The sequence below is a fragment of the Argiope bruennichi genome, chromosome 9 (assembly GCF_947563725.1).
Source record: "Argiope bruennichi chromosome 9, qqArgBrue1.1, whole genome shotgun sequence".
Taxonomy (NCBI): Eukaryota; Metazoa; Arthropoda; class Arachnida; order Araneae; family Araneidae; genus Argiope; species Argiope bruennichi.
This window is the reverse complement of record NC_079159.1, coordinates 67457246-67484035: the sequence shown is the minus strand read 5'-3', so window position 1 is coordinate 67484035 and position 26790 is coordinate 67457246. Positions and strand designations below refer to the sequence as shown.

Here is a 26790-nt window from a genome sequence, read left to right as displayed (position 1 = left end):
CAATTGTTCATGTGATCACAATTTCGCCCAATTCCTTATTTTTGTTTACAATGTAATCTTGCAGGAAATTGTTATGGTCAGAATGATCTGGATCACATGTTTTCTATTTGCTTAAATTACCCATCGCAAAGAACGATTCTTTGGAGCAAATTAAATAACACTTCCATCAAAAAACTTTTGATGTTTTTTTTTTGCAATAAATCTCATTTTGTCACATTCATCCAATACCTAAAGCACTTCAGCACCTCATAACCGACTGCAAACTGTTTTCTTAACCTGGGATACCGGCCATTGCTGCTCTACATCCTACATCCCTCATAAACAAGTTGCCATGATGCAGCTCATTTATTGAAAACATCCCTTTATTTGTATACAGTATTTTAAATTGAATTTTTCTTGTTTATTCGGTTGTGCCAACAAGTCTTGGATACATTGGGAACAAAATACTGGCTTCATTAGCTTTGGACAAAAAAGCAATAGAAGGTAAGAATTTTTTAACTTTACATAATGATAATTAATAGATGTAGCTTTGTTATGTACTTATAGATGTAATTAATTTCATGTGGCTTAATTATCAAACATTAATTCATATTTTGTCTCTCTTTAAATGTAATTTTTATTAAAAAATCTACTACCTGAAAAAACATGTATTGTTAAAAAGGAATCATGAAATTGATATATTGTTGCAAGCCATAATTCATAAATATTATTTTCAATTAAACTAGCAATAATTTTTTGAGAGAAAATATTGTGATAATTAACAGAAATATGCTCAAATTATTTTATAACTGAAATGATGTTCTATGCTTTGTTGTCCTTGCTGTATTTTGCTAAAAAAATCAATTTGTATAAAAATGAGATTCTTTTGCAAATTTTGTAATACTCTTCTTAAGATTTCATTTGATGAAATTTACTGGTGCAAAAATCCTTTTTGATAAGGCTCCATCAAACATATGATATAGACTAAACGCTAGTTTTGAAAATTTGTAAAAAAATTTTGAGATGTGTCGTGTCAGCTTGCTCAAAGAAACAAAAATCCTACCCACAGTAAAAACATGACTTTAAAAATAATTTTTAAAAAATTAGGTCATAAATAATGAAAAATCAATAATTTTTTTGAAAAGTAAAAAGATAGAAATGGTTAACTTTACAAAAATGCTTTTAAAAAACCAAACAGGAAGAATAGAAACAAATGATGCATTGTAATTCAAATGTGGGCATTCTATTAGAAAATAGGGTGCTGACGTTGAGTATTGGTATATTTTATATTGAAATGCAAGTTCCCTTGACAATGAATGAGTTGAGCATAGCCCTTTCTTAATAGAAGAAGATATGTATCAAACATACTTTATGCTATTCAAACTGGACCAACAGTCAATTAGATTTTCAAATGTGTCAAATTTATTTGCATCTTTAACTCCTTCGTATACAATGAAGAATCTGAAACAGCATCGAATTACTGAATTTTCACTTTTAAATCTGCAATGAAATGAAAATATTAAGTAATTTAAAATGCAAAAATCACTTAAAAACTCCTCAATATCTCAAATGCTCCTACTATTTTGTGAATTAAAATTATAGTGCCCCAAATAGGATGCATCATCTAATTAGGAAGTTGTGTACATTCGAAGATCAAGGGGTTAAGATCAGTTTGCGTTTGCCATTTTAAATGTAGGCTGGATTTTGTATACTTTTTAATATCATTGATAGGGACATTGAAGTTCAAAATAGTTCTGGTAGATTTTTGTTAAATTCTTCTTTATACCTTATTATCCCTATTCAAAAGACACAGAGTACTTAATATTTATAAAAATAAAATAAAATAAATATATTTAATCTATTAGCAATTCGTTTTCAAATACATCTTCAAAATATTTTGGAGAAACAAGAAGCAGGCATCTAAATGATCTGCTTTTACTGCGCCACAGTATATAAAAATATTCATTTGGTTACCATTTGTTAAGTTTTAATTTAGCAAACTTCGCATTAGAGTGTATTTTAATTAGTTTTAGTTTTATGAATTAATAACAAATGTAAAGAACTGGAAATCCTATCGCATTAGCCAATACAGAAAACGGTTTCGAAGATGAAGCAAATGTCTCATCGTGTATTGTGAAAGTTTGTTTCGGTTTCTAAAGCTTTGTTAGTGACAAATAAAAGCTTTTAAATTGTTTCGTTTTTCTGAAACTGAGTTCTTCCGGCTTGGCTTCGACGATGATACTTTTATTACAATTCAGATTGTTCACAATCTGATGGGGATGATTTCCTTATATTCGTTTCAAATCCGCTGGAGAAATAAATACTTGATGGAAATCATGAAAAGGTTCGCTCACAAGGTGATCTCTCATATCCACACAAATGATTTTTGTTTAGAAAACGTTGGTCTCAGGAAATAAATGATTTTCATTCGAGACCTTCTAGATTCATTCGGAATCGACCTCACTTGTTAGTATCAAAGAAAAGGTTAATTAAAACAGGGTTCTACTAGGTAAGTTGTTTGGATTTGTGCTAAATATGTTGTATATATCGTTCGCTTCAGATTTACCGTTAGATTCGACGATTCTACATCGCTAAGGGGCAAGATGATAAGAACATTTGCGGAATTCTTTATTCTTTGCCCTTGATTTCTACGCCCTAATAAGCACTTTTCTTTTTTCTTTCAGTTTTTTCCCACACGTGTCTATGATCATACTATTTTATTTTAAATTAAAATTGTGTTGAGTGCTTAAATAATTAGTTCAAATGGCAAAAAAAAAAGCTTTCAGGGGTGGCACAGAGAATATTCTTCGTAATATCATTAAATGCGATCGAGATTAGCTACCATTGTTAATCTTAAAATGTTATCGAAAATTCAACATCAAATGAAAATGAACGCTTTAGAATAAAGGATTAATTATTATTTTGTTAAAAAGCGAATTACCAAATAGTAAGAACAGAAATCTTCCATTCATTCCCCATAACCCTATTTAAGCCTCTGGCTGTGTAATTCTTTAAAATCACTATTTAGATGCGATGTTTGCAAATAAGCTCAAATATTCTTATAAAAAAAGTGAACTAATATTATATCTTTCACTATAATAATATAATATAATAAAAATCTGTATTCGTAAAAATAAACACTCTAAACTGCGAAAAACGCGGGCTGCAACAGAAAAGGGACTGATTGTGAAGCCGTGGAAACCGCGGGATACGCAGCTGGAAGGTTAATGTTCAAGCCTCTTCCAATAAACAAAAATTGCTCTAAAGTATTTTATTGTGAATTAGTAATTTTCCCCGATAATATTAAGAGTTATCCGCAGTTTATAGGTCTTCTAAATTCGCGTGAAATCCGAGCTCGCTCGAAAATCGAGCTTTTTGTTAAATGTAAAAATCTTCACTTTTCATGTTCCCTCTCACCCCATTTTGACTAAATAAACTCCTCTTGCCGCATGCTCAAAAGAGTAAAAAGGTTTTTTGATCCGAGAATGAGCAATACTTTCTTATACGAAAAGAATGGGTATGCCGTTTGGTACAATTTCGATTCTACAATTGGATATCTGATCTGCAATCAATATTGTAGATCTACAATCAAAATTGTAGAGCTAATCATTTAAGATAACGCATACTCAATATCCTTCACCATCTTTCGGAACAACAGAAAGCGCCATTCTTTGTCACTACACGTGGAACTAAGAGAAGGGCATTCAAGCTTGCGAATTGCAATGATCTTCGTGGGCTTGCCACCTTCCGCTCTTCACTACCCCAGCCCCGCTTTATCAAGGGATGTAGAGGGGGATAGATGGGTAAGAGTAAAGAAGGTACTGGTTTGTCTGAGTATACGAGAAAGACAAAAGCAGAACATTCTCTTTAATTTATATCTTTAAAATGTCATTATTTTGATATTCCTGGCTGCGAGCTATTTTAGCGTTTATTGAAAACTTTAAACTACAATAAATAGAGTATGAATATATTTGACTCGCAATATGTTACTCAAATAGGCTAATTCTCATTACTATGTATCTCTCACTCAAAAAAAAAAAAAAAAAACGATCTCGAACTCATATAACCAACCACTTTTACTAAACCATTGAATCCAGTCGGGATCAATACCATAGCAATGTAGGGTTGACCCCAGCGAAGAATTAGTAACACGCATCCTGGCTTTTGAAATAGCGATATTGTGTCTGGAAACAAAAGACCACTAAAAGCACTCCGAGCAATCAATGCGATCGATTTATTTTTTGTGGTTATTGGCCCTGTCACAGAAAAACATCCTGTTTTGACGGATTGACTTCTATAAGTATTGTTTCCTGATTGGATGGTGTATTGCATCCATATATATATATACCAGAAAGAGAAAAAGATCGCTTGCTGGAAAAACTAATTTGGATCAAGCGTTTTGTTTTTATTTTATTTTTTTATACCGTGATGCCACCTCGTATGGATCGTTGCCGATTGTTAGGTTGGATCTTATTTTTTTTGAGGATTGGATTGTTCGGGGCCTTATTGTACCTTTATTTATTTGCTTGCTCATTTTAACTGGAAGGTGGTTTATTTTCATTGATTGGGAATGGCATCTGTGCTGTTATTAGGAACTGATTGCTGGTTTTGAAAGATGACGTGATAGATAAAGGAGAGAAAGTACTCGGAGGGTCTAGAAAAGTGCTCATCTGATTTACCTAAATGCTTATTTTAGAAACTTTTAAATGTCAGCCACATGCTCATTCTATTCTTTTAGGTAGATTCTTATAGGAAGACTACCTATTGCAATGGTTCCCATGACAAGACTTTGGGAATATATATATATATATATATATATATATATATATATATATATATATAATATACACACACACACAGGATGGATATAAAATAACTTTCCCTGTTTATCGGTATATGCAGCTAAAACGAATGAAAGAAATGAAACCACATTTCATATACAGACTGTGGAAAGCATGGGAAGAGTATTTTCGTAGAAAAAAATTAGTACTAAATGTTGCTTATAGGGAAAAGATTGGCTTGGCTGCCACGTACGGACGAGGAATTTTGCATATTGAGATGGATTTTGTAAAATTCCTAGTGCGTGCATGACAACAGCGCCCTGCATTCCTTCTAAAAAGGGAAGAGCAAACGACCTGTTAGCAGTTCGTTCTTGACTGTTGTTCGTGGCTGACTGTTGATGTGTGTCCCTTACCTCAGCATGCTTTACTGGGAAAACTATTCTACACTAAACAGTGTAATACTGTGGCTGCTCTTAAGCAAACCTGCATGTCTTGAAACAAAACATAAGACGAACTATTATGAACATCGAAATTGACAATTTACAAGCAGCAGTGGAGAACGTCATACACTGTATGCAATATGTTGTACACAGGGGAGGTCAGAATACTGAAAATGTTGCATTTCGTCCAGGGCCCCTTAATATTGATGAATAAAAGATTATTTTCTGTAAGTTTTATGAATTCATTCATAATTGTACTCCCACAGGGCCAGTATTTCACCTGTCAGCAACTTTTAGCACTAAATTTTTGTCTGCAAAATTCATCTTTCCATGATTTCCAAAATTTGTATATGAAATGTGGCTTCATTTCGTTCTTTCGTTTTTGTTGCAGATGCCGCCAAACAGGGAAAGTTATTTTTTGGCCACTCTGTACATTTAATGATATCTCTTAGTCTAATTTGAATCCTAATTAATTTACTAATTTTTATTTTAATTTGACCTATATTAACTTCATTCTAAAATGTTATCTTTTTCCTGACCAAAATCCACTTTTTATTCAATTACTTTTAATTCAAACTCTAGTAAACTGCTGAATTCAGCAGGTTATCACGTTCTGAATGAAGGGATAAAAATTTTCCATGTTTGCTACATTCTTTTAAAGATATCTAAATTTTCGTTATCTAAATCGACATGTGTAAAAAAAATCCCTATCAAAATCTCATTATAAAACCAAAGAAAGGAAAAATTTTGATATTTTCTGCTTTTGTGTCGAAATGTAGACTGACTTATTTCTTGCCACTTATTCTTTGTACGTAAATTATGTCACCCGTGGTGAAATAAATCAAAGTTTCAAAATTTCTTCTTCTTGGCTACTCATTTGCTAAACATGTTGACACGCACGCACGCATTATATATATATATATATATATATATATATATATATATATATATATATATATATATATATATATATATATATATATATATAATCTGTGTGTGTGTGTAATGATATTTTAAACTCTTAATTTAATCCAAATTAATTTCCAAAACTTTATCTTAATTTAGCCCATCGAAACTTCACTCTAAAAATATTCTCTTATTTCGTGATCCAATTACACATTCGGTTTAATTAATCCCTCTGTAAAACTAATGCGCCATCAGAACCACGTTTCAAATGAAAGTGATACTTCCCGTTGCCCTTGAAAAGGTGTCAAAGATAGTACGTGTATTGAATTGGCGCGTAGCCAGAAATCCTATCTTATATAAGACTAGTGATCATTTGTTCGACCCTTTTTCGCTTCTTTCATACTTCTACTTTTGCGCCGCACTGCGTCTTGTAAATAATCATGCCTGCCACTCGGAATAGAATAAAACGAAATTAAAAATACAACATCTCGTCTATGTCTTCAAACATGCATTCTGCTTCAACCAAAATATGTTACATATTATTTAGCCGAGAAGATTCGAAAACATTATATAATATGCATATAACGCTTTGCCCATATTATCTTAAAAAAGATAACGAGAGTAATTTTTTTTTTTTGGGGGGGGGATTTTAACTGGCTTCGAATATGTTAATATGTCTAGCGACGAAACTGTCGAATATGTTCTGTAGCAAAATTTTCACTTCTGTTTTTATTTCGTTTTAATTTGCACTTGTAGTAATTTGTAGCGATTAATTTCATTAAACTTGTAATTTTAGCCTTATCATATAATAAGAAATTTTAAATAAATGTATTCTGTATTAATAGTTTAATATTTAGGAAAGCCAATATTCCAGATGAATAAAACGTTTACCTAAGGTAGAAAGTTGAAAATATGTGCGGAGAAGTAAAATTCATTTCTTAAGCATTTCACTGAAATTGAAAGAATCTATTAATCTCATTAGTTTAGAATGTATTTTAATGATTTCAAATAACGATTATAAACCCTGTGGCTAAAATATTTTTAACACTATATTACTAAATTAAATAGAATACTTAATCATATTTATTTTGAATAATTAATTTGCATGCATAACAAATATGTTGCAAGAAAAAGAAAATTTTCCTCTATAAGTAACCTTATAATTAAAATGTTTTAATTAATGTTACTAAGTTAAATGAAATAATTCTCATTCATTTTGAGAAAATTTGTATCATTAACAAATATATTTCACGAAAAGGAAATTATTTTTCTGTAATTAGATTCATTACCACTAATGTTAATTACTTTCTACTATAAAATGGATATTTTCCTTTTAGTGCTATCATTACGTCTATAATTTCTTTTGAAACTGAAACATGACAATTATTATTTTTATATTATTCAAGTAATTATCTATTAGTAATGAAATGAGTGAATTTATCTTAAATTGTTAAAAAATCTTAATCATAAAAAAAACTTTAAAATAATAAAAAGCACAAAGCTTTAAAAAGTATTTTTTTTTTAAATATCTTTTTTTTAACTCATTGAAGAAGATGAATTATTTGAATAATTACTTCGTGAAGTAATGTTTCAAATTTATTATGCTATTCAAATTATAATTCCATTTATTAAATGTGTACTATTAAAAATGAAAGTGCATTAACACACACACACACACACACACACACACACACACACACACACACACACACACACACACACACACACACACACACACACACACACACACACACACACACACACACACACACACACACACACTATGAAAATATTATAATTTTTTACATAGAGTAATCAATTTACTTGAGATTACAGTCAATGCACAACTATATAGTATAACAGATGCCTCGCATGTCATCTAAGTAAGCTGTACTGTGATGGCATGTCTTTTTTTTCTACCTGAAATTTGAGTTGTATTGAGGCTGGAATGGATTCAAATTAAATTGAAAGAAAGCATTTACCAAATGATCACATGAATACGAATTGATTATTTTGTGTAAGATATATCAAAAGTGCAGTTTCGAATAAATAATGCTTTGAAAAAAAAGTTCCTTGAAGCTTTGTTGTTTCACAGAACATTAAAGTTTACATTATGAGTATTTAGAAAAATGTGAATGAAAGGTGAAAACTTAATAGTCTCGACAACTTTTTGGAGAAAGTTTAAAAAACTAAGTACTTGTTCATATTTTTCAATCTTGTCCATTGTATCCATTTTACTGTTTTTAAATAAAATGAATGAAATGTACGAACGTTGTCGTATGATCTATTATTTTTCTTATGTCAATGCATTCCTAGAGAATTATGTTATTTTTTAGGCATTTCGATTGTAATGATTTTTTTGTCTTGGATGAGCTGAAATCATTAGAAGCCATGTTCGTTGTGCAATAGTTTTATTTATTAAATAATTCAATTTCAAAATAAGTTAGTCCTCGAAGTAAAAACCAAAAAACTTCTATGGAATCAGTTTGATTGGGAAATATTATTAGGAAGTATGGGGCACATATCATCCCTTCCTTCGACAAACATTTAAAAAATGTATGTTATTAGAAAAAAAATTCGTATTTTTAGGCTTAACATGACTGGTTATTAATAAAAGATGTAGTACCTGGAAAATCAAACTTCACCTGACAGGATTTATTTTTGTAAATTGTATTTTGTGGAGAAAACATTCAGATATGAATTACATAAGATCAAATATGAATATTTTTCAATCTTACCTACATATGAACTGGTCGTTTAAATAAAAAAAATCATAAATGCACATAGTTTAGTATGATATTCGAATTGGTTAACCTTATAATTGCATTGTTGCTATTTATTGGATGTGAGCTGAACATATTCGTATTCGGATAATGTCATAAGGCACCCTCTCACGAAATTTTCAGATAACCAGTAGGCTATTATCCTATGGTCACAATGCTATTATCACAAAAATTAATGAGTTGGCGCTATATGACATTGTCATCATGACAGCAGATAGAAAAAGGCTCTAATAGTTAGTTATAAAAAATGGGTTTTTTCGTATGTGTATGTAAAATCTCGTTTTTTTTTCTCCAGAAAAAAGCACCTATATAGATAAACTTAAAAAGCAAAACCTTAGTTAAATATAAAATTTCATCCAAATCATTAGAGCCGTTTCCGAGATACACGAAATAATTCTTTATATGTACAAGAATTGCTCGTTCAGAATTATAATATCATTGAGTTAACAAAATATTTAAGTTAGCAATGAAGAAGGAGATTAAAAATTTAAACTAAAAATATGTAGTTAATTATTTTTATACTTTAAAATAGTCTTTTTAATGCACAAAATCATATACGTTTAAAGCTTAAGAAATTCATAGTAATAATTTTATGATAGTTACTCCTTTTTGAGGAAAAGTCTTAAATTAAGAACAAGGGTTTTCTTTTAAGATTAATTGCATGTGTCCCATCTTTTCCTAATCGCCCTTAACCAGAAATTAATACCTGGTACCTAAATATCAAATATTGTACTAAAATAGAAAGTTAAAACGAATCATTTTATGTCTGAAATCTTGAAAACGTTTCCCTTGATGAATGATGAAATATGTTCCGTCTTCTATATTCGTTTATTTAAACAAAAATTTCCCTCAATTCATTCAAAAAAGAAACTGATTTATTCATCATTATTATGACCAACAAAAATATAGCAAATTCGCTTTTCAAAGTAAAAGCATTCTTTAGCATGCATGGGATTTTTAAAAATTAATCTGCCTAAACTGTATGAGTTCATGTGATTTCCTCTAAGAATAAACATATTTAATTATTTAGGCGAGTAAGCATTTCAACTGCTTATAAAGAAATCTATCTCGAGATTTAAATAAAGAGATCTTTTATACAAAAATACAAAGTTCTTTCATGTGCAAATATTATTTAGGCTTAAAAAACATAATATCTGTTATTAAATTCAATTTTCTCATAAACTGTTGACTACTTTAAGTTCATCCAAAAAAATCATTAAAGAAAATGCTATAAATTAAAAGCTTCCTAATCCTGTAAAAATCTAACACTATTATATTAGACAGCGACAAAATCATTTTTATGTAATAAATAACGGAATGTGTATAGCTTGTAAATAAATGGGTATTTCTAATGATTCTTTTTATTTAAAGTATAATTAATCTGAATAGAAAATACAAGATTTATTTTACCATTTCTCTTAAATTATACTTCATGAAAAAAATTTATCCTAGATTAAATACTGAAATATTCCTGAATTCATAGACTTTTATATAATTTTTTTAATTAATCAGGTGGATGAATACAGACTTTTATTTAACGTGTTTCATGCTTTTAAAGATTTAATCTTCAAATCTATCTTTCATTCAATACCTATTGATTTAGAGTTTTGAAATTTTGTACACTCGAACATTCTCAATGGCAATATATAATTTTAATATTTCCAGATTGATCAGCTAATCGATTATTTTAGTTGTATTTTGATTCATTAGGAGTGGCGCCATCTGGCATTGAATTTCAAAAAAATCATACCAAGATTCTATAATATGTATAATACTGAATTATTAATTAAAAAGCAAAAAATGAATGAAATGAAAAAATCCATTTTTAAAATACTAATAAAAAAGTGTTTGTTTTTTCCTGAAAAATCTTAAATTATTGAAATTGTAATGTGTTTGTGATGAAACAAAAACGCAAAGAAAAGAGACACGGTTATTGAGAAAAAAGCATGTTTTAATAAAGGCTGATGGTGAATCATTGGATACACAAAATAGACAAAATTCTTTTTACAAATTCTTCTTTCCACTTTGTTCTGTTTTCTAGTAATTAGCTAATATTTTATTCTTTCAGTATGATGTCTTTTTTGTTTAATTGATATAAATAATGCTAATAAGCCAGTGTATACTGTAATGATGCATGAAATCATTCTGATATCACTTGCATAATTTTTGCTCAATTCCATTTATATATGCATTTGAGACCATATAATAACTAAATTCTTTATAAGTCAGTTATATAGACGTAACATCCATGCAATTCTATGTAAAAGAACAAAATTATACCAAATAGTAACTTTTTAGATTCATAATTTCAGATATGCATTTAATTTATTTTTTATTATATTTAGATTTTTGAAATAGAATTTGAATTAGAATTTGACATTTTATATATAATCAATTAATTAAAATATTAAAAATCAGTCAAATTCCAAGACATATTGCATACAGTTACACCAAACAATTTAAGAAAGGGTACATCCATATACATATATATTATCATAAAGTAATAACTTGTAAAAAATGCCATTTATTACAGTTTTAACAATATTTAATGAAGTTGAAATTGGTTTATTCGAAAAATGGAAGAAAACGTTACCACTTACTTTAGACAAACGATATTTTTAAATTCATTATTTTAATACAAACGTGCATAAAAAATAACGTCAAGCAGTATTTATTTATAAACATTTTTCAATACAAGATAGAGTAAACGAACATTTAGGGTAAACAATCATTGCTCTCATGAAAGTCTTAAAAAATGTCATTCTAAATTATTTCCCGCTCTTTAAAAGAAAAAGTAGATTATGAACGTTTAAAGTAGCTATTGTTTCACGAAACTTCGGACTACACAACACCTAGATGCTTTAAAAATTCAAGATAAATAGTGCGACTTAAATCTTGAGCTTCGGTGCAAATAACTTTGAAGTACTTTCGATTTTGTGGAATCTTCAGGTTGATTAGAATAGCATTTGATTGAAATTGAGAAGCAATAATCACTATGTACAAATCTGGAAAGAATTTAAAATTAAGAAAATTCTAACCTAGATCTCTCCTTGCCATAAATTAATATCAAGTAAGAAATGTACTTAATATCTCATTAACAATTATTTAAATTTTGGTTAATTTTCATCGAGAAATTTTCTCTCTCTTAATTCGAATAGTCTATTTAAATAATAATAATTAAGCAAAAAAAAAAAAAAAAAGAATGGAAATTTTCAATGTCTGAAATTCTGAGGTTTTCCTTGTGTTGGCAAATTTTATCATAAATATAAGAAACATACCATTAAATATCAATAGAAAATAATCAAGACTTCTTCAATAAAATGTTTTTTACATTTAAATAAATTTTCAAATTAAATATGAATTTTTACTTTACTTAAAACCATGTTTAAAGAGAAATAAAACAAATCTCCGACCGCGTAACCTATTCAGTTAAAGATCATTATCAATTCACCAGTAAAATGGTAGGATTCATTGTCACGTGATCTCGATAAAGTCACGTGTCTTCTTATAGAAGCTAGCATTACGCAAATGCAAGCATAGATCAAGGTGCGCTAAATTAAATTTAACATCAGATTGATATGTTTTTTAGCATTAAGATAATTCTTCTGGCAAGAGAGATACTAGGACAACAAAATTAACTATTATTAACATAACAACGAAAAAACAAATTATTTTAGAAACATGAACAACAACCACATTTAAACAACCTAAAGCAAACGTAAATCTGAATTTCTCAAAAAAAATATTGAATATGTATTACTTTTTAGATATAAAACGTGATTTGTTGGTTTTGCTAAAAATTACAGTGCAAAACGTGCATTATTTGTTCATTAAATTTCGTGAGCGTTGTGAATATTAGAAAATCGACTATGGACAGCACACATTTACAAGACAACTGATATAAATAATTTTTCACCTCAGTTAATTTAGTTTTTTATAATACATAAGTACTTGGCTCGCTATATAAATATATAGCGAAACCCACCACATCAATGGTGAAATAAATCACAATTTGTTTTATGAAAACATTCGTCCTGTACAATCTCACAGCAGTTATTTATCAGCACTTAGATGGTCAAAGCTTTATGTACAAATTCTTTCAAACCTTCGCTGAACTGCTTTCACAAATGTTATTATATCAAATTATAACTATAATACAATTCCAGATTTAAAGAGAATTAAATCATGAATATATTTATATGACTTTTTCCAGAAGAAATTTAAAATACATGATACTTCTAAATGGCAAAGTTAATTTCAAAGAAAAGAAAACACTCCTTTATATTAATTTATGAATAGAAAATTACTGTTACGTATGAGAATTTTTTTAAAAAAAGTTTAAATAATTATTAACCAGAAAAACAAAATTTATTGAATATGAAGTTCTCCATTTTATTAGCCATGCTTTTTATTATTTGAGGGCAAAACCTCAATAATCGGAGAAAATTTTCTTTGTCGTTTCAAAATTTTTTTTTTTAAATTTTGAAAAATATGTTTTGTATATGGATCTATTTATAAAAATCCAAGAAAAAAAAACTTTCTTTTTTTGAAGAATATTAGCGGTTTAATTCTAAAAATGAAAGAAAAAAAATGATAACATTCTTTTTTTGGAGAATATTACCGGTTTAATTTTAAAAATGAAATTAAAAAAAAGATAACATTCTTTTTTTGAAGAATATTGGCTGTATTTTTAAGCAATCAATAATAATTATTGAATGGTTCATGAAATGAGTTCAATAATCTATGAAATATTAACATTGTCTAACGAAATCAATGGCAGAAAATTTGACTTCATGATAAAGCCACTATAAATCAATATCTAATTTTAAAAACATAATCAGTAAAATCAAATAACAGCAGCAACAGCAGCGAGATTGAAAGAATGCGTTAAATTTTCACTCCATTTAAATTTTACCTACTAGCCTGTGCAAACAACATCGAATTTACAACAGTTTTGCAGAGGCTTTTTTTTTTCAAATATATTACAAAATAATCTTAAATTGACCGAAACATAAAAATATACATGTACATTACATTTACAGTGCTCAAAAGGAAAAAAAACATTTCACGATCACAGTTTATGCATTAAGAACACACATATACACACACATTCTTATGAGAAGAATTTTTTTTTTCCAAGAGTCCATGATTCCTTACTTTGCCGTTGTGCTCAATTGTGTGATACAGAATGTATATCACATACTGGACAAATGCTTACTTGAGTAGAATATGTCAGGAAGAAAGGCTCAAAAGTTTCATTCACAAAGTTTAAAAATTTCAAAATAAATTGATTTTTTTACAGTATACTGATCTGTAAAGAGTATATAATATAAATATTATTTATTCTTTAGAAATGAGAAAAAAAATTAATCATCATTTAAAATATGATTTCATTATTTATTCGACCATCAAATGTTTATTTTTATGATTATATATTGCCAATTTATATGACTACTTTTTTTTGCATAAAATCGTTTGCATTTATTTTCATATAAGCATAAAAAACATCAAATGCTATTCATAAAGAAAATGCTTATTCTAGCAAACGTTTTTAAACTACAAGAAAAGAATAAATAAACATTTAAAAAAAGAAATAACACGCAGCAGAAAAATATTTTACGATAATAATAATACAAATATTCGCGAAGAATATAATTTCGCAGAATTACCACTCTCTTAAGAACATTTCTTCTAGATTAGTAATATTATTTGGAACATGTTATTATTTTCGCTATTTAAAATAATTTAGTTTTCATATGTAAATATGCAAAACGTTTATACTATCGATTGTTTATGAAAACTGCATTTCATGAAAAAAAAAATTATTTTGAAATAAAAATGTTATGATAGATTTACACGTAAAGGAGATTAACTACAACCGCAACTTAGTATTAGATTTATTCCGTCTTCTGAAGCAAAGTTTAACGATTTCTGTTGGCATTCAGAGAGTTCGTGACTTTTCTTGAAACGAACATCAAGTACTTTTGAAGAATTTTTCGGAACACCAAGTTAGCAAAACGGAATTGAAGAACTTTTACAAGGATCATGGAAATATGAAAGTATTTTAATGTTCCTTCTCTGAACTTCATATTTCATGATAGAATAATGGAATTTTTTTGAGAATCGCTTACATCGCTATTTTAAATTTAAAATCTAAGTTCCTGCTCAAGAAACGCAACGAATGTCTAGACTTCTTCAAAAAATACATCGTCATTGAAAGAACATTTAGATTCACTGTTCCAATATTTTTTTTTTGTGTGTGTGTGTGGTTTAAGAATAGATCCAGTTTTTCAAAAGAAACAAACAAAAAAAATCCGAATTATGATATTCTATTTTAACTTTCCATGAATAATATTTTATGCTTTTAATGACAATTATTGATAAGATAATTTTCTGCCGTTTTTCGTTAAAAAAATCTTTAAATAAAATCAGGTTTCGTTGTTAAAAAAATTGTTTTTGAGATCAAAATATAGTAAATTCAATTCCAAATTTTTTAAATTGAAGTTATGCCATTTTAGATGGTTGACATTTTTTTGAGATATTAAAAAAAATTAAACAAATGGAATCAAAGGCAAATTACGTTTTTTGGAATAATTATAGATCAGATACTGTTAAGGAGATGGAATAAAATATTTTGCAATTGATTAAATTTATATCTTATAAACTTTAAAAAGTTTATATTCCAGAATAATTAAAAGAATTCATCAAAATTGTTGGTGAAACTTTGTTTACCTTCCAAGCCTTTCGCTGGACAATAACTCAAAAGAAAAGTTTTTTTTCAGTGCAGTAGACATGATGAGAAACAACGGGCTCTATCTAAAGTCCATATAAATGAAACACCTATTCATAAAAGGTTTGAAGCTCATGAGCATGAAAATTTCAATGGTTATACTGGTCTGTGTTTACTTGAGGCATACCAGTGAATATTTAACTGAGAATAAGGCTTTAGCACCCATGATTTAAATTCCCTTGTATGCTTTGGCCTCTGGATTATCCTGGATAATTCGCCAGGTCATCGTGCAGGATAATTATTTTGATAAATAATCGATGCAAAAACAGTTACTGTTCTGAAATGGATACCGAAACCAAGAATTAAATACATTATCTTCATCCTCGAAGATAATGTATCATCAAATTATTGGATTCATTAAATTATTGGAGTTTGCTTTCCAATATATTTTAAGAAAATAGAAAAGTAATATTTTTGCATATTAATTAGTTTAATTTAATTAAAATGGAAAGATAATTAGCTAATAATATTTTTTGACTGGCGTGGCAGTATCAATAATGCCATTTAAGTATACCAATTTTAAAAAGCGAACAGTTTTTGGAATTTGCCATTAACATTTTCATTGCAGCCACATTTAATGCCAATAGCTCATGCACCGTTAACGGATTTATCTATTTCATTGAACAAGTCAAACACTAAATGCAAAAAGTGACATGCTTAAAAATAAAACAATCCTTGAATAATTAGAATAAAATACACACATTTAATCCATGCACATTGATAATTCTTGAAAGATATTTAAAGATTAATTAAGATAACAATTTGATTTTTAGCTTCAGCATCCATTTCTCTATAGCTGACCTTTCATCGTTTAATACTCTACTATACCCTACGCATTGGAATTGTTCATGGCTGTCCAATACCGATCCTAAAATAAAAATACAACACTGATGCCAATCAGGAATCGTCGGAGACACAATTTTCCAGTCACTTGGTTGTCGCCAGCAGAAAACAATTCGATGACGGATTGCCTAATCGTAATCGTAGTCTGAAAATAAATAGTTGTCTTGCTGTAGCAGACGGCGTGTTTAGAGACGGAGGACGACCTACCAATGGAATTAATTTTCACACATTGGGGGCGTAACCGAGGTTTTTCCTCTGCAAGAAAAGGTGGATTTCTCTGAAGTTGGGCCTGTCGTGTTCGTTTCTTTGCCAGCATTCTTTCATGAGATCATAGATTTCTTTGGGGCATCCCGGTGGCTGGGGGAGATAGATTTGGTGGCCGTCGTTGTGATAGAAGTGACTGACATTTTCTATGACTTTGTCGTCCACCATATCTGCATATGGTTGATGTCTGGCGAAGGTCAGAATCTCCCACATGGTCACTGCGAATGCCCAGACGTCACTCTTGGTGGTAAATTTGCCCTGAAAAAAAAAAGAACTATCAATATGGTTGGGCAAAAAAATTATGACACCTGTTGAATATATCGATCTATGAAATGCTACTACGTAATAAACGCAAATCATTATATTTTATTTATTTTAAATAATCGATATTAATTCTATACAAAAGACAGAGTTAAATTATTAAAAAAATAATTAAAAAATGGAGTAAATATGCGTTTATAACTGTTTGCAGCATTTTAATTGTTAATGTTAATTTTCCTATCCAATTAAGTTTTTTGTTAAATTCGAAAGAGTAGTTTATCTATATCCCATGTCCAACTGAGGAAAAATGTGTATCTTTCCATTTTAAAACTTGGATCGTTTTACTATACATTGTTTGCATTCCGAACAAAACATTAAATTAATCACGTTATGACAAAAAAAAAAAAAAAAAAAAAAAAGGGGAGACAAATGATATCAAAAAGTCTCAATAACGAAGAAATTTTTGATGGTTTCATTATTACGGCTATATATGTTGTGATTCGTGTGGTTTCTTTCTTGTAAGCACAGTTTTTTTTCTTTCTTTTTGCAAGGCTACTGCATGTGCGGTAGTGGCGTAGCAACAGAGCGCGAAGGAAGTATAGATGCCCTTGGCGTCATTTTGGGGTGAGGCGGGGGCACCATCAATGTGTTTGCTACTTTTCAAAGTGAAATACCTCAAAGATGAGAAAAATTGCGGTGGGGGGGGGTGAATAAATTGCCATAAGGGGGTTAGCAAGTTAAAATTGTGCCACATTCTGGGCACAATTTTAACTTGCTAAACCCCTTATGGCAATTTATTTTCGTTAAGTCACTGGTGTGTAGAATTGTGCTGATTTTTGTTGCTACATATAATTCTAATGAAAATTTAGGATATAGAGGGGCTTCAGTTAACTGGATTAAACGGTGCAGACTCGATCCCGATAATTGAATATTCTGAGTATTGCGAAAATAGGTTATTTCTTGGAAGATAAAAAGAAATTTGTTTATAATGTTGTTTACAAAGCGTATTAAAAGTCTATTTTTTTGTTTCATTGAACTTTATTCATTTTTTTAAGGATTTTTTTCTTTTTTTCAAGACGATTCTGTTGTATTTAATCAAATTATAAAGTAATAATAATAATCAGATCGTAACTTTCTTTTTGCTACTTTTGCAGATGATAGAAAAATTCCAACTTTTAGAAAACTATTCTGATTATTAACTACTCTTTTAAAATTAGCGGCATTGATCTGCACTCAACTTTTTCGAGTTCATTTTAATAAAGCTATCATTTCTTTTCTTTTCCGCGTAAAATTGTGAAACTTGGGCACGTGATTGTAAACTTTCTGTTGAGATTTCTATTTTCGATACGCAGATAAGTGTTTTGTGTTTCTTATATAGTAAAGAAAATAACGTCTCAATCTTAGACATTTTTGCTTTCAATCAAATTGAGACGCATAGCTACAAATTTTCACACAATTTCATTCAAGTAGATTCTTGTGTTTTTAATTTATCGTATTTACATGCATGCGAAAGTACGACCAACAAATTGTCATACCTTTCACGAATTTCGAAGAACGAAATTTAATTCAAAATTCGATACGTATCTACATTTTAAATAATAAATTTATGCACTAATTTTTTTTAACATTATCATGTAAAAAAATTATCATGATTTACTGTAAATTCTATTTTGCTCAAAATTTGACAGAAATCTACAAATTTGTTGTAAAAATCACATGCCAAATTTTATTCTCTAGCTCAGTTATCGTATTCCCAGAGAAATAAGTCGACAGGCAAAGTTTCAAAAATTGTGTCTAGAACTCAAGAAGGTCTGAAAAAAGGCGATTCATCAAAATATCTAATACTGCACTTTGTATACCTCGTATAGGAGGAAGAAAAAAATTCAGTTATTTAATAGGTCTAAAGTTAATTGATAGTTATAAAAACAAGTAATATATATAAAAAAATTTAAGTCAATTCCTACTTTCGCAAGAATTGAATTCGCGTTCTTCATCTTTACGTGAAAAACACTGAAATCCTTGCATTTTACCGATTGAGCTACTGCCTGTTGATTTCAATTTTTCATTACGAACTGCTAAAACTCTATTTAAAGTATTAAAAATTAATTAAATTTAATAATTAATGGATTAATATTTGAAAAAACTGTATTAACATCAAGTGTCATCCACTACAAGTTTAAAAAATGTAATTGAACTTGAGTGGATGAATAAAAAGTATTTTATTAACGATTGAAATTTTCAACAAGGTATTTAAATATATATATATATAGGGAGAGTGTGAACGAATCGTAGGAATTGAAAGAATATGCCAGTACTTTTTGTGATAAAATATGTAAATTTTGTGAAAGCATTGTTTGACATAAAAGTAAACTCTAAAAATGATATAAAATTTATATATTAAGTGTACGTTACACATTTTTTTTAACCCAGTTTACTAAAAATATTATATATATAATATACTAATACCATGTGGAAATTATATAAAGTGTACTAAAATATTTCATTGAGGTTGAAAATATTTACAGTTTAGAAATTACTACATATTTAAAGACTACATCATGTATTTATCGAGTTAAGGTTAAAAAAATACCATGAATAATAATCAGATCGTAACTTTCTTTTTGCTACTTTTGCAGATGATAGAAAAATTCCAACTTTTAGAAAACTATTCTGATTATTAACTACTCTTTTAAAATTAGCGGCATTGATCTGCACTCAACTTTTTCGAGTTCATTTTAATAAAGCTATCATTTCTTTTCTTTTCCGCGTAAAATTGTGAAACTTGGGCACGTGATTGTAAACTTTCTGTTGAGATTTCTATTTTCGATACGCAGATAAGTGTTTTGTGTTTCTTATATAGTAAAGAAAATAACGTCTCAATCTTAGACATTTTTGCTTTCAATCAAATTGAGACGCATAGCTACAAATTTTCACACAATTTCATTCAAGTAGATTCTTGTGTTTTTAATTTATCGTATTTACATGCATGCGAAAGTACGACCAACAAATTGTCATACCTTTCACGAATTTCGAAGAACGAAATTTAATTCAAAATTCGATACGTATCTACATTTTAAATAATAAATTTATGCACTAATTTTTTTTAACATTATCATGTAAAAAAATTATCATGATTTACTGTAAATTCTATTTTGCTCAAAATTTGACAGAAATCTACAAATTTGTTGTAAAAATCACATGCCAAATTTTATTCTCTAGCTCAGTTATCGTATTCCCAGAGAAATAAGTCGACAGGCAAAGTTTCAAAAATTGTGTCTAGAACTCAAGAAGGTCTGAAAAAAGGCGATTCATCAAAATATCTAATACTGCACTTTGTATACCTCGTATAGGAGGAAGAAAAAAATTCAGTTATTTAATAGGTCTAAAGTTAATTGATAGTTATAAAAACAAGTAATATATATAAAAAAATTTAAGTCAATTCCTACTTTCGCAAGAATTGAATTCGCGTTCTTCATCTTTACGTGAAAAACACTGAAATCCTTGCATTTTACCGATTGAGCTACTGCCTGTTGATTTCAATTTTTCATTACGAACTGCTAAAACTCTATTTAAAGTATTAAAAATTAATTAAATTTAATAATTAATGGATTAATATTTGAAAAAACTGTATTAACATCAAGTGTCATCCACTACAAGTTTAAAAAATGTAATTGAACTTGAGTGGATGAATAAAAAGTATTTTATTAACGATTGAAATTTTCAACAAGGTATTTAAATATATATATATATAGGGAGAGTGTGAACGAATCGTAGGAATTGAAAGAATATGCCAGTACTTTTTGTGATAAAATATGTAAATTTTGTGAAAGCATTGTTTGACATAAAAGTAAACTCTAAAAATGATATAAAATTTATATATTAAGTGTACGTTACACATTTTTTTTAACCCAGTTTACTAAAAATATTATATATATAATATACTAATACCATGTGGAAATTATATAAAGTGTACTAAAATATTTCATTGAGGTTGAAAATATTTACAGTTTAGAAATTACTACATATTTAAAGACTACATCATGTATTTATCGAGTTAAGGTTAAAAAAATACCATGAAAAGAATGTTTCGTATGGAAAAACATGGCTACAGTTTTTAAACAAGCCTTTTAAGATAAAACGCTGTAATATTCATAGCCATTTCGATCGATCTGTATAGATAAAGCCAAGATAACGACAACAGCAAAAGCAACAGTATCTAAAACTGCAACTTTTCAAGAATAAAGCAAAACAAAAGACAGAAAAAAAGATATTGATCGAGAAGATATGGAAGAGCTCTTTTGGGCTCACAAAAGCAAAAAACCATTCAAAATCCACTCACGAAATCAATGGAACATGCAAGCACACGCCTCTTAAAAGTACGTTGAGCAGTGATAGAAACGCCCAGATGTCACAGATACAGTCATCTATGACACACAAGGCTGCGGGGACAGTCGGCGTGTTTTGTGACGCAAAGATCAATAAACAGAAACGCATGTTGTGGAATACGCCTTTAATTAGTATGAGTGCCACTACGTGCGAAAACGGGCTTCTGTGAAGATGCTTTCAAAAGAAACGGCTTTTCATGAAAAGTGCGGCAACCGAATGGTTGGTCTCATTTCAGTTGCTTTGAAGACTGTCAGTTCTGGAAAAATAGATAATATATCTCTAGCATAGCGCATTTGTAGAGCATTCATTTCTCGAAACCTTTTATGTAAAATATTCGATAAAGGAATAACTGTTTTTTGGAAAATGAGATTTTGTAAGGTTGCTAAGATTCAATGTGGCATTAGAAACTTTGATACTGCAAACGATTTATTTCTAAATTATTGTCCTTTCACCGATTCTATAGAATAGGTACATCATATGAAGATTACATAACAGAAAATCGCTGAAAAGAGCATTTAAATAACATTGTATAAAAGAATATAAGCTCTGGTAATCTTATAGTTCATTGAAATGTTCGATAAAAACAACGAAGGCAAATTGCAGTTTCTACAGAGAATCTTTTATGAATAAACACAGAAAATTATCAGTTGTTTTTTCTATAACAGATGCGTATTAGATTCGAACTTTCTTACCTTAGATTTTAGCCCAGGTTTCAAGGCAAAAACACGTATAGTGGAGAGAGTTCAGAAGAATTTCAGAGAAGCAGATCTGTTTTGATGGGGCGATAAGATTTATTTTATTAGAAAAATAGAAGAATGTTCGAAAGAAAAAAAAACCCCTCAAAACGAGTGTGATATTTTTCCAAATATATTTCCATATCCTGCCAACATTAAAACATCGATTTTAGAATTAATTGAAAAAAAAAGTTTTATGAATTCATTAGATATAAAATGAACATTTTCTAACTTTTTTCAATTCAGACTTATTTTTTTAAAAATAATTTATCCGTGGCAATGAAAGACAAACAAAATCCAGCCTTTTTTTATAACTATCAAGAAAATTTCGAGATTAATTAAAGTGTCATTAAACGTTTTTAAAAAGATATTATGAACTTGACGTTTCTAAAACTTGATGAAAAACCATTTTATACGAGATAATCTTTATTTTGAACCAAGTTATTTGAAAGATGTAGTTAGTATAACAACCCATTTTCCATTAAAGATTTAAATGGGGAATTTACATGCTGTGACTGACCCATTTTTCCATTAAACTATCAAAAAGGATCCGAAAAAGAAAAAAAAAAAGAAACTTACCAGAAGAATGCTTTCCCATGCCATCCACCTAATTGGCAACATGGCACGGCCTTCTATTCTGTAGTAGTCTTCCGAGTACAGGTCTCGGCTCATGCCGAAGTCGGCTATTTTGATCGTATAGCCCTTGCCCACCAGACAGTTTCGAGTCGCCAAGTCCCGGTGCACAAAATTCAGGGACTCCAGGTATTTCATGCCGGAAGCTATCTGAGTTGCCATATAGATCAGGCTGCCATGGCTACAGAAAGAAGAAAAATACCTGAGTACAAAAACTTACCTAATTAAAAGATGCAAATCAGTTAATCAAAAAATCAATTATTCATTAACTGAAACTAATATCTTAAAGTCGATTCTAAATAGAGGAAAAATTCGTCTAATTACAATAAAAATTAAAGAATTATCTTCTGGATTTTGAAGAAACCAAAGCAATTTCAATACAACAATTGCTGCAATAATAAATAACACATTTTATTAAAAACTGAAGTTTTATTTATTGATATTATTTTTCATTGATCAATAAAATTAATAGTTATAAGTCTAAATTGAGATATCTACATTAAATAATTCTGATGCTTAATTGTAATTTACTCTACTTATTTATATTACGATTTCTTTTTAGTTAAAGTCTGCTTTGAAATAAAATCGAAAAAAATATTCAAACAAGCATTTACTTTTTGATGCTACATACTACTCTATCTATCTCTCTTTACATAATCTTATAAGTCTGTTTAAACATTTATCATAATGAGATGTTGGATACCTTCCATGTCAATCTCTGCCTCCTGGTATGATAACAAATAATTCACTTCTTCAACGTAAATGTGCCTACCGACCAAAACAAATGTTTATAAGACGAAAGAGGTGCATTCGCTAGGCGTAAGATTGGAACTGTATGATATTTATAAAATACTTTTCAGTCAAAAGATATGATTAGATCCTAGTATGAACCGAAACATGTGACCTTGTGCGTTTCGACATGGATGTTTTCCTCACTTTCCATGAAAATTTCATCCATTTTTAACTTCACATACCTGGCGCTGAATATATACAGATTTCATGTTTTTTAATTGCTAAGAATCCATTGTATTTTATAATCGATGGAAAGCTCAATTTCCTCGAACGTCACAAAACGAAGCCTATAAACCATGCACCACAACGTGAATGCAAATAGCATCGGCATTCTGGCAGCGAAGTTTAAAATGGTGTAAAGAAACGAACAAATATATCCCTCCTATGATGTCATAAATGTTAGTAAAATATTTATTTAATGCTGAATTTTCAAGATGATTGACAAGACAAAAATTTACCTACATTTATTGACGAATAAGCAATATCTTCAAGAACGGCGTTGGTTCGGATAGTTAACCGGACAAAAATATTTATAAATACATCAACTCAAGTGATTTTTAGATATTTTTATACAATATAATAAAAAAATTATCTGATGTATGGTAGTCATATTGTGTTAATATTTCAATTCTAGTTTTTTTTTTTTATTTCATCCGAAAAATATTTTCTCTCATATCTTTCTCATCAAGTTTTTAGTGAATTATCCATATTATAAAACACATTCGAAATTGAATGTATGAAAAAAAAAATACGTTAAGTAAATGATAAAATTAACACTAAAAGGGCAGTATTCGGAAATATGAAAAATATAAATTCAAAAGATTCAAAGAAATGTCGCATTGGGAACTTAGGAGAGATTATAGTAGAAAGGGATTTTGAATACTGCTTAACTGACCAAAAGGTATACTGGTTGGCAGTGACAGTCAAGCTTGCCTGCATGGCAACCTACCTGAGCACTTTACTCGCAGGTGGCTTGAAAGGTGAGGTCAATGTGTTTTCAGGCACATGTTGCTGCAAAAACTGGTTGAGGTCACCGTTTTCCATATATTCCACAATCATACACAGAGGTTCGTCTTTCGTGCACACACCCAATACATGCACAATGTTGGGGTCTCGAAGTCTGGACAGTATCTTGACTTCTTTGTAGAAGTCTGACCTGGCTTGCTCAGAAGCTGTTTTCCGCAGGGTTTTGACAGCGACCAGTTTCTTACTTCCGAGGCATGGCACATCAATGAGCTCGGGTATGCCTTCTGCCTCACAGAGGTGGACCTTGGGGCAAGGTAAATCATCAAGGTCATTTGGGGGACTTCGAATATGCAATGGATTTATCCGCCACTTTAATTGGTCAAGTGGTACATAGATTAATACACGTTTCGAATTGACGTTAGCAGTAGTTAGTCATGCAGTATGAGATATATTAGGGTTAAATGGGATAATAAGGGATATGCTGCGGCAAAATAAGTTTATTTTTAGCTTGAAGGTGGTACACAATCTAACTTGCTATTAAATTATATGCAAAGAAGTTCATAAAGAATTACGGTAAAATTTTATGTAGAAAGTTCCGAAATCAATCAAAATAAAATTACCAGTCTTGTATATTTACAAAATAAATGCAAAGAACACTCAAGGAATTCTCTATCCAAAAAACAAATTATAAACACTAGTAATCTTAAACTATTTAAGCATGCTACAAGTTGCAGTCGATGTAATATTAACAAAATTTTCTTTCTTTGATAATATTTGATAATATACCTATAATCCTTGCCAGAAATCCTTATTTCAAAAGCAAATTTGCTTTCTAGCCTTTACAAAAGACAACGAAGACCAATAATTCTACAGATCAAAATAAATAAAATGATTCTTTGGTTATGTTTCATATTCCAGAATCTGAGATGCTCTATGATTTCTTTAATGTAAAAAATATAAATTATGAAAATATCCATTATTGTTTGCCTTTTCTTATTCCCATGAAAAATTCTAGGGGCAATGTGAATACTTAAATATTTCCATTAAAAAACCCCGGATATTTTGTTTGATTTTAAACCGAAAATTAAAAAAAAAATCTATATAATCCTATTCTTATCTTGATTAAGATATGATAATCGGTGACCAAATATAAGGCTAAGGAATTTTTAAATGTAGCATGAATGTCACTAAACATGCAATTTGGATATAAAACCCAAAATTTTTTTCTATTTTCTGCATTGCTTTCAACAGCAAAATTCAAATTCTTCGTTTGAATTTGTTCAAAACAGATTTAGTTAGTTCCAGCCTCAGAGGATTAAAAATACTATATCATTATCCAATATAACACATACGTTCAATCATAAAACGAATGCAGAAATGGTAACCATTTTTTTTATTCATGGAAATTAGGAAAAGATTTGAAGCACAGATGTTTATATAAAAATATCATTCGTTAGAAACTACACAAAATAATCTGAGAAATTCATTCGTATTTAGTAAATTTAGACACAACATAATTTCTATTGTGTTTCGATCCTCCTTTCCCGAGAGACATAAATATGTATTGTAATTGTAATTCGTTTATTAAGAACAGAGTTTGCCTTTTAATGATTTAAAACTTCATCCAAAATTGGGGTTGCATCAAACTTTCTCTGGAAGTTTTATACATTCAAAGATTTAATGAGCATAATTCCTTTATAATTGCATTCGAAGGATTTTATGAAACTTTCAACACTTGACATTTTAAATTGGACAGTCAAAATGAATACTAGCGCATTGCCATGGATGCTTGGAGAACATAACCATTATAATAACCATCAAAATGCGACATTTCTTTGAAATCAATTAGAAAAATAAAGGGTAAATTATGTTAGAATCATGTGAGATATCTATATTTTGTTAGTATAAATAATTTGTAATATAAAGCATAACGTAATAGCCACTTATACCACAATAAAATGGCGGATAAATAACAAAATAATGAACTACATTGAAGAAACGCTATACTCAAAGTTGGACGTTAGAACTAAATTAGAATAATTTATAAACCGAGATTACACATCAATCATTTTTAAAATCTTAGCATAAATAAATTAAGAATTGTGAAATAAAATATAATATATTATAAAACAAGCAGTATATCTAACAAATAACTATCGATAAACAAATATTATTGTATTACGTAGTCAAGTTTTCATTATGTTTGAAATACTGTGAAAGGACAAAAATAAT

The 26790-nt window shown here is 29.2% G+C and overlaps 1 protein-coding gene across 2 annotated transcripts in view; it reads right to left on the bottom strand.

Annotated features, from left to right (window-relative positions):
- Positions 1–12649: 12649 nt before the first annotated feature.
- Positions 12650–26790, bottom strand: part of LOC129983848 (discoidin domain-containing receptor 2-like) — a 289666-nt gene continuing 275525 nt past the window's right edge. For both annotated transcript variants that reach the window (XM_056093508.1, XM_056093507.1), the window contains exons 12-14: positions 24542–24861; positions 22747–22981; positions 12650–17044 (exon numbers count right to left, since the gene is read on the bottom strand). In XM_056093508.1, coding sequence (XP_055949483.1) covers positions 16745–17044; positions 22747–22981; positions 24542–24861 — 855 coding nt within the window. In that variant the 3' untranslated portion in view covers positions 12650–16744. The remainder of the gene's footprint in view (positions 17045–22746; positions 22982–24541; positions 24862–26790) is intronic.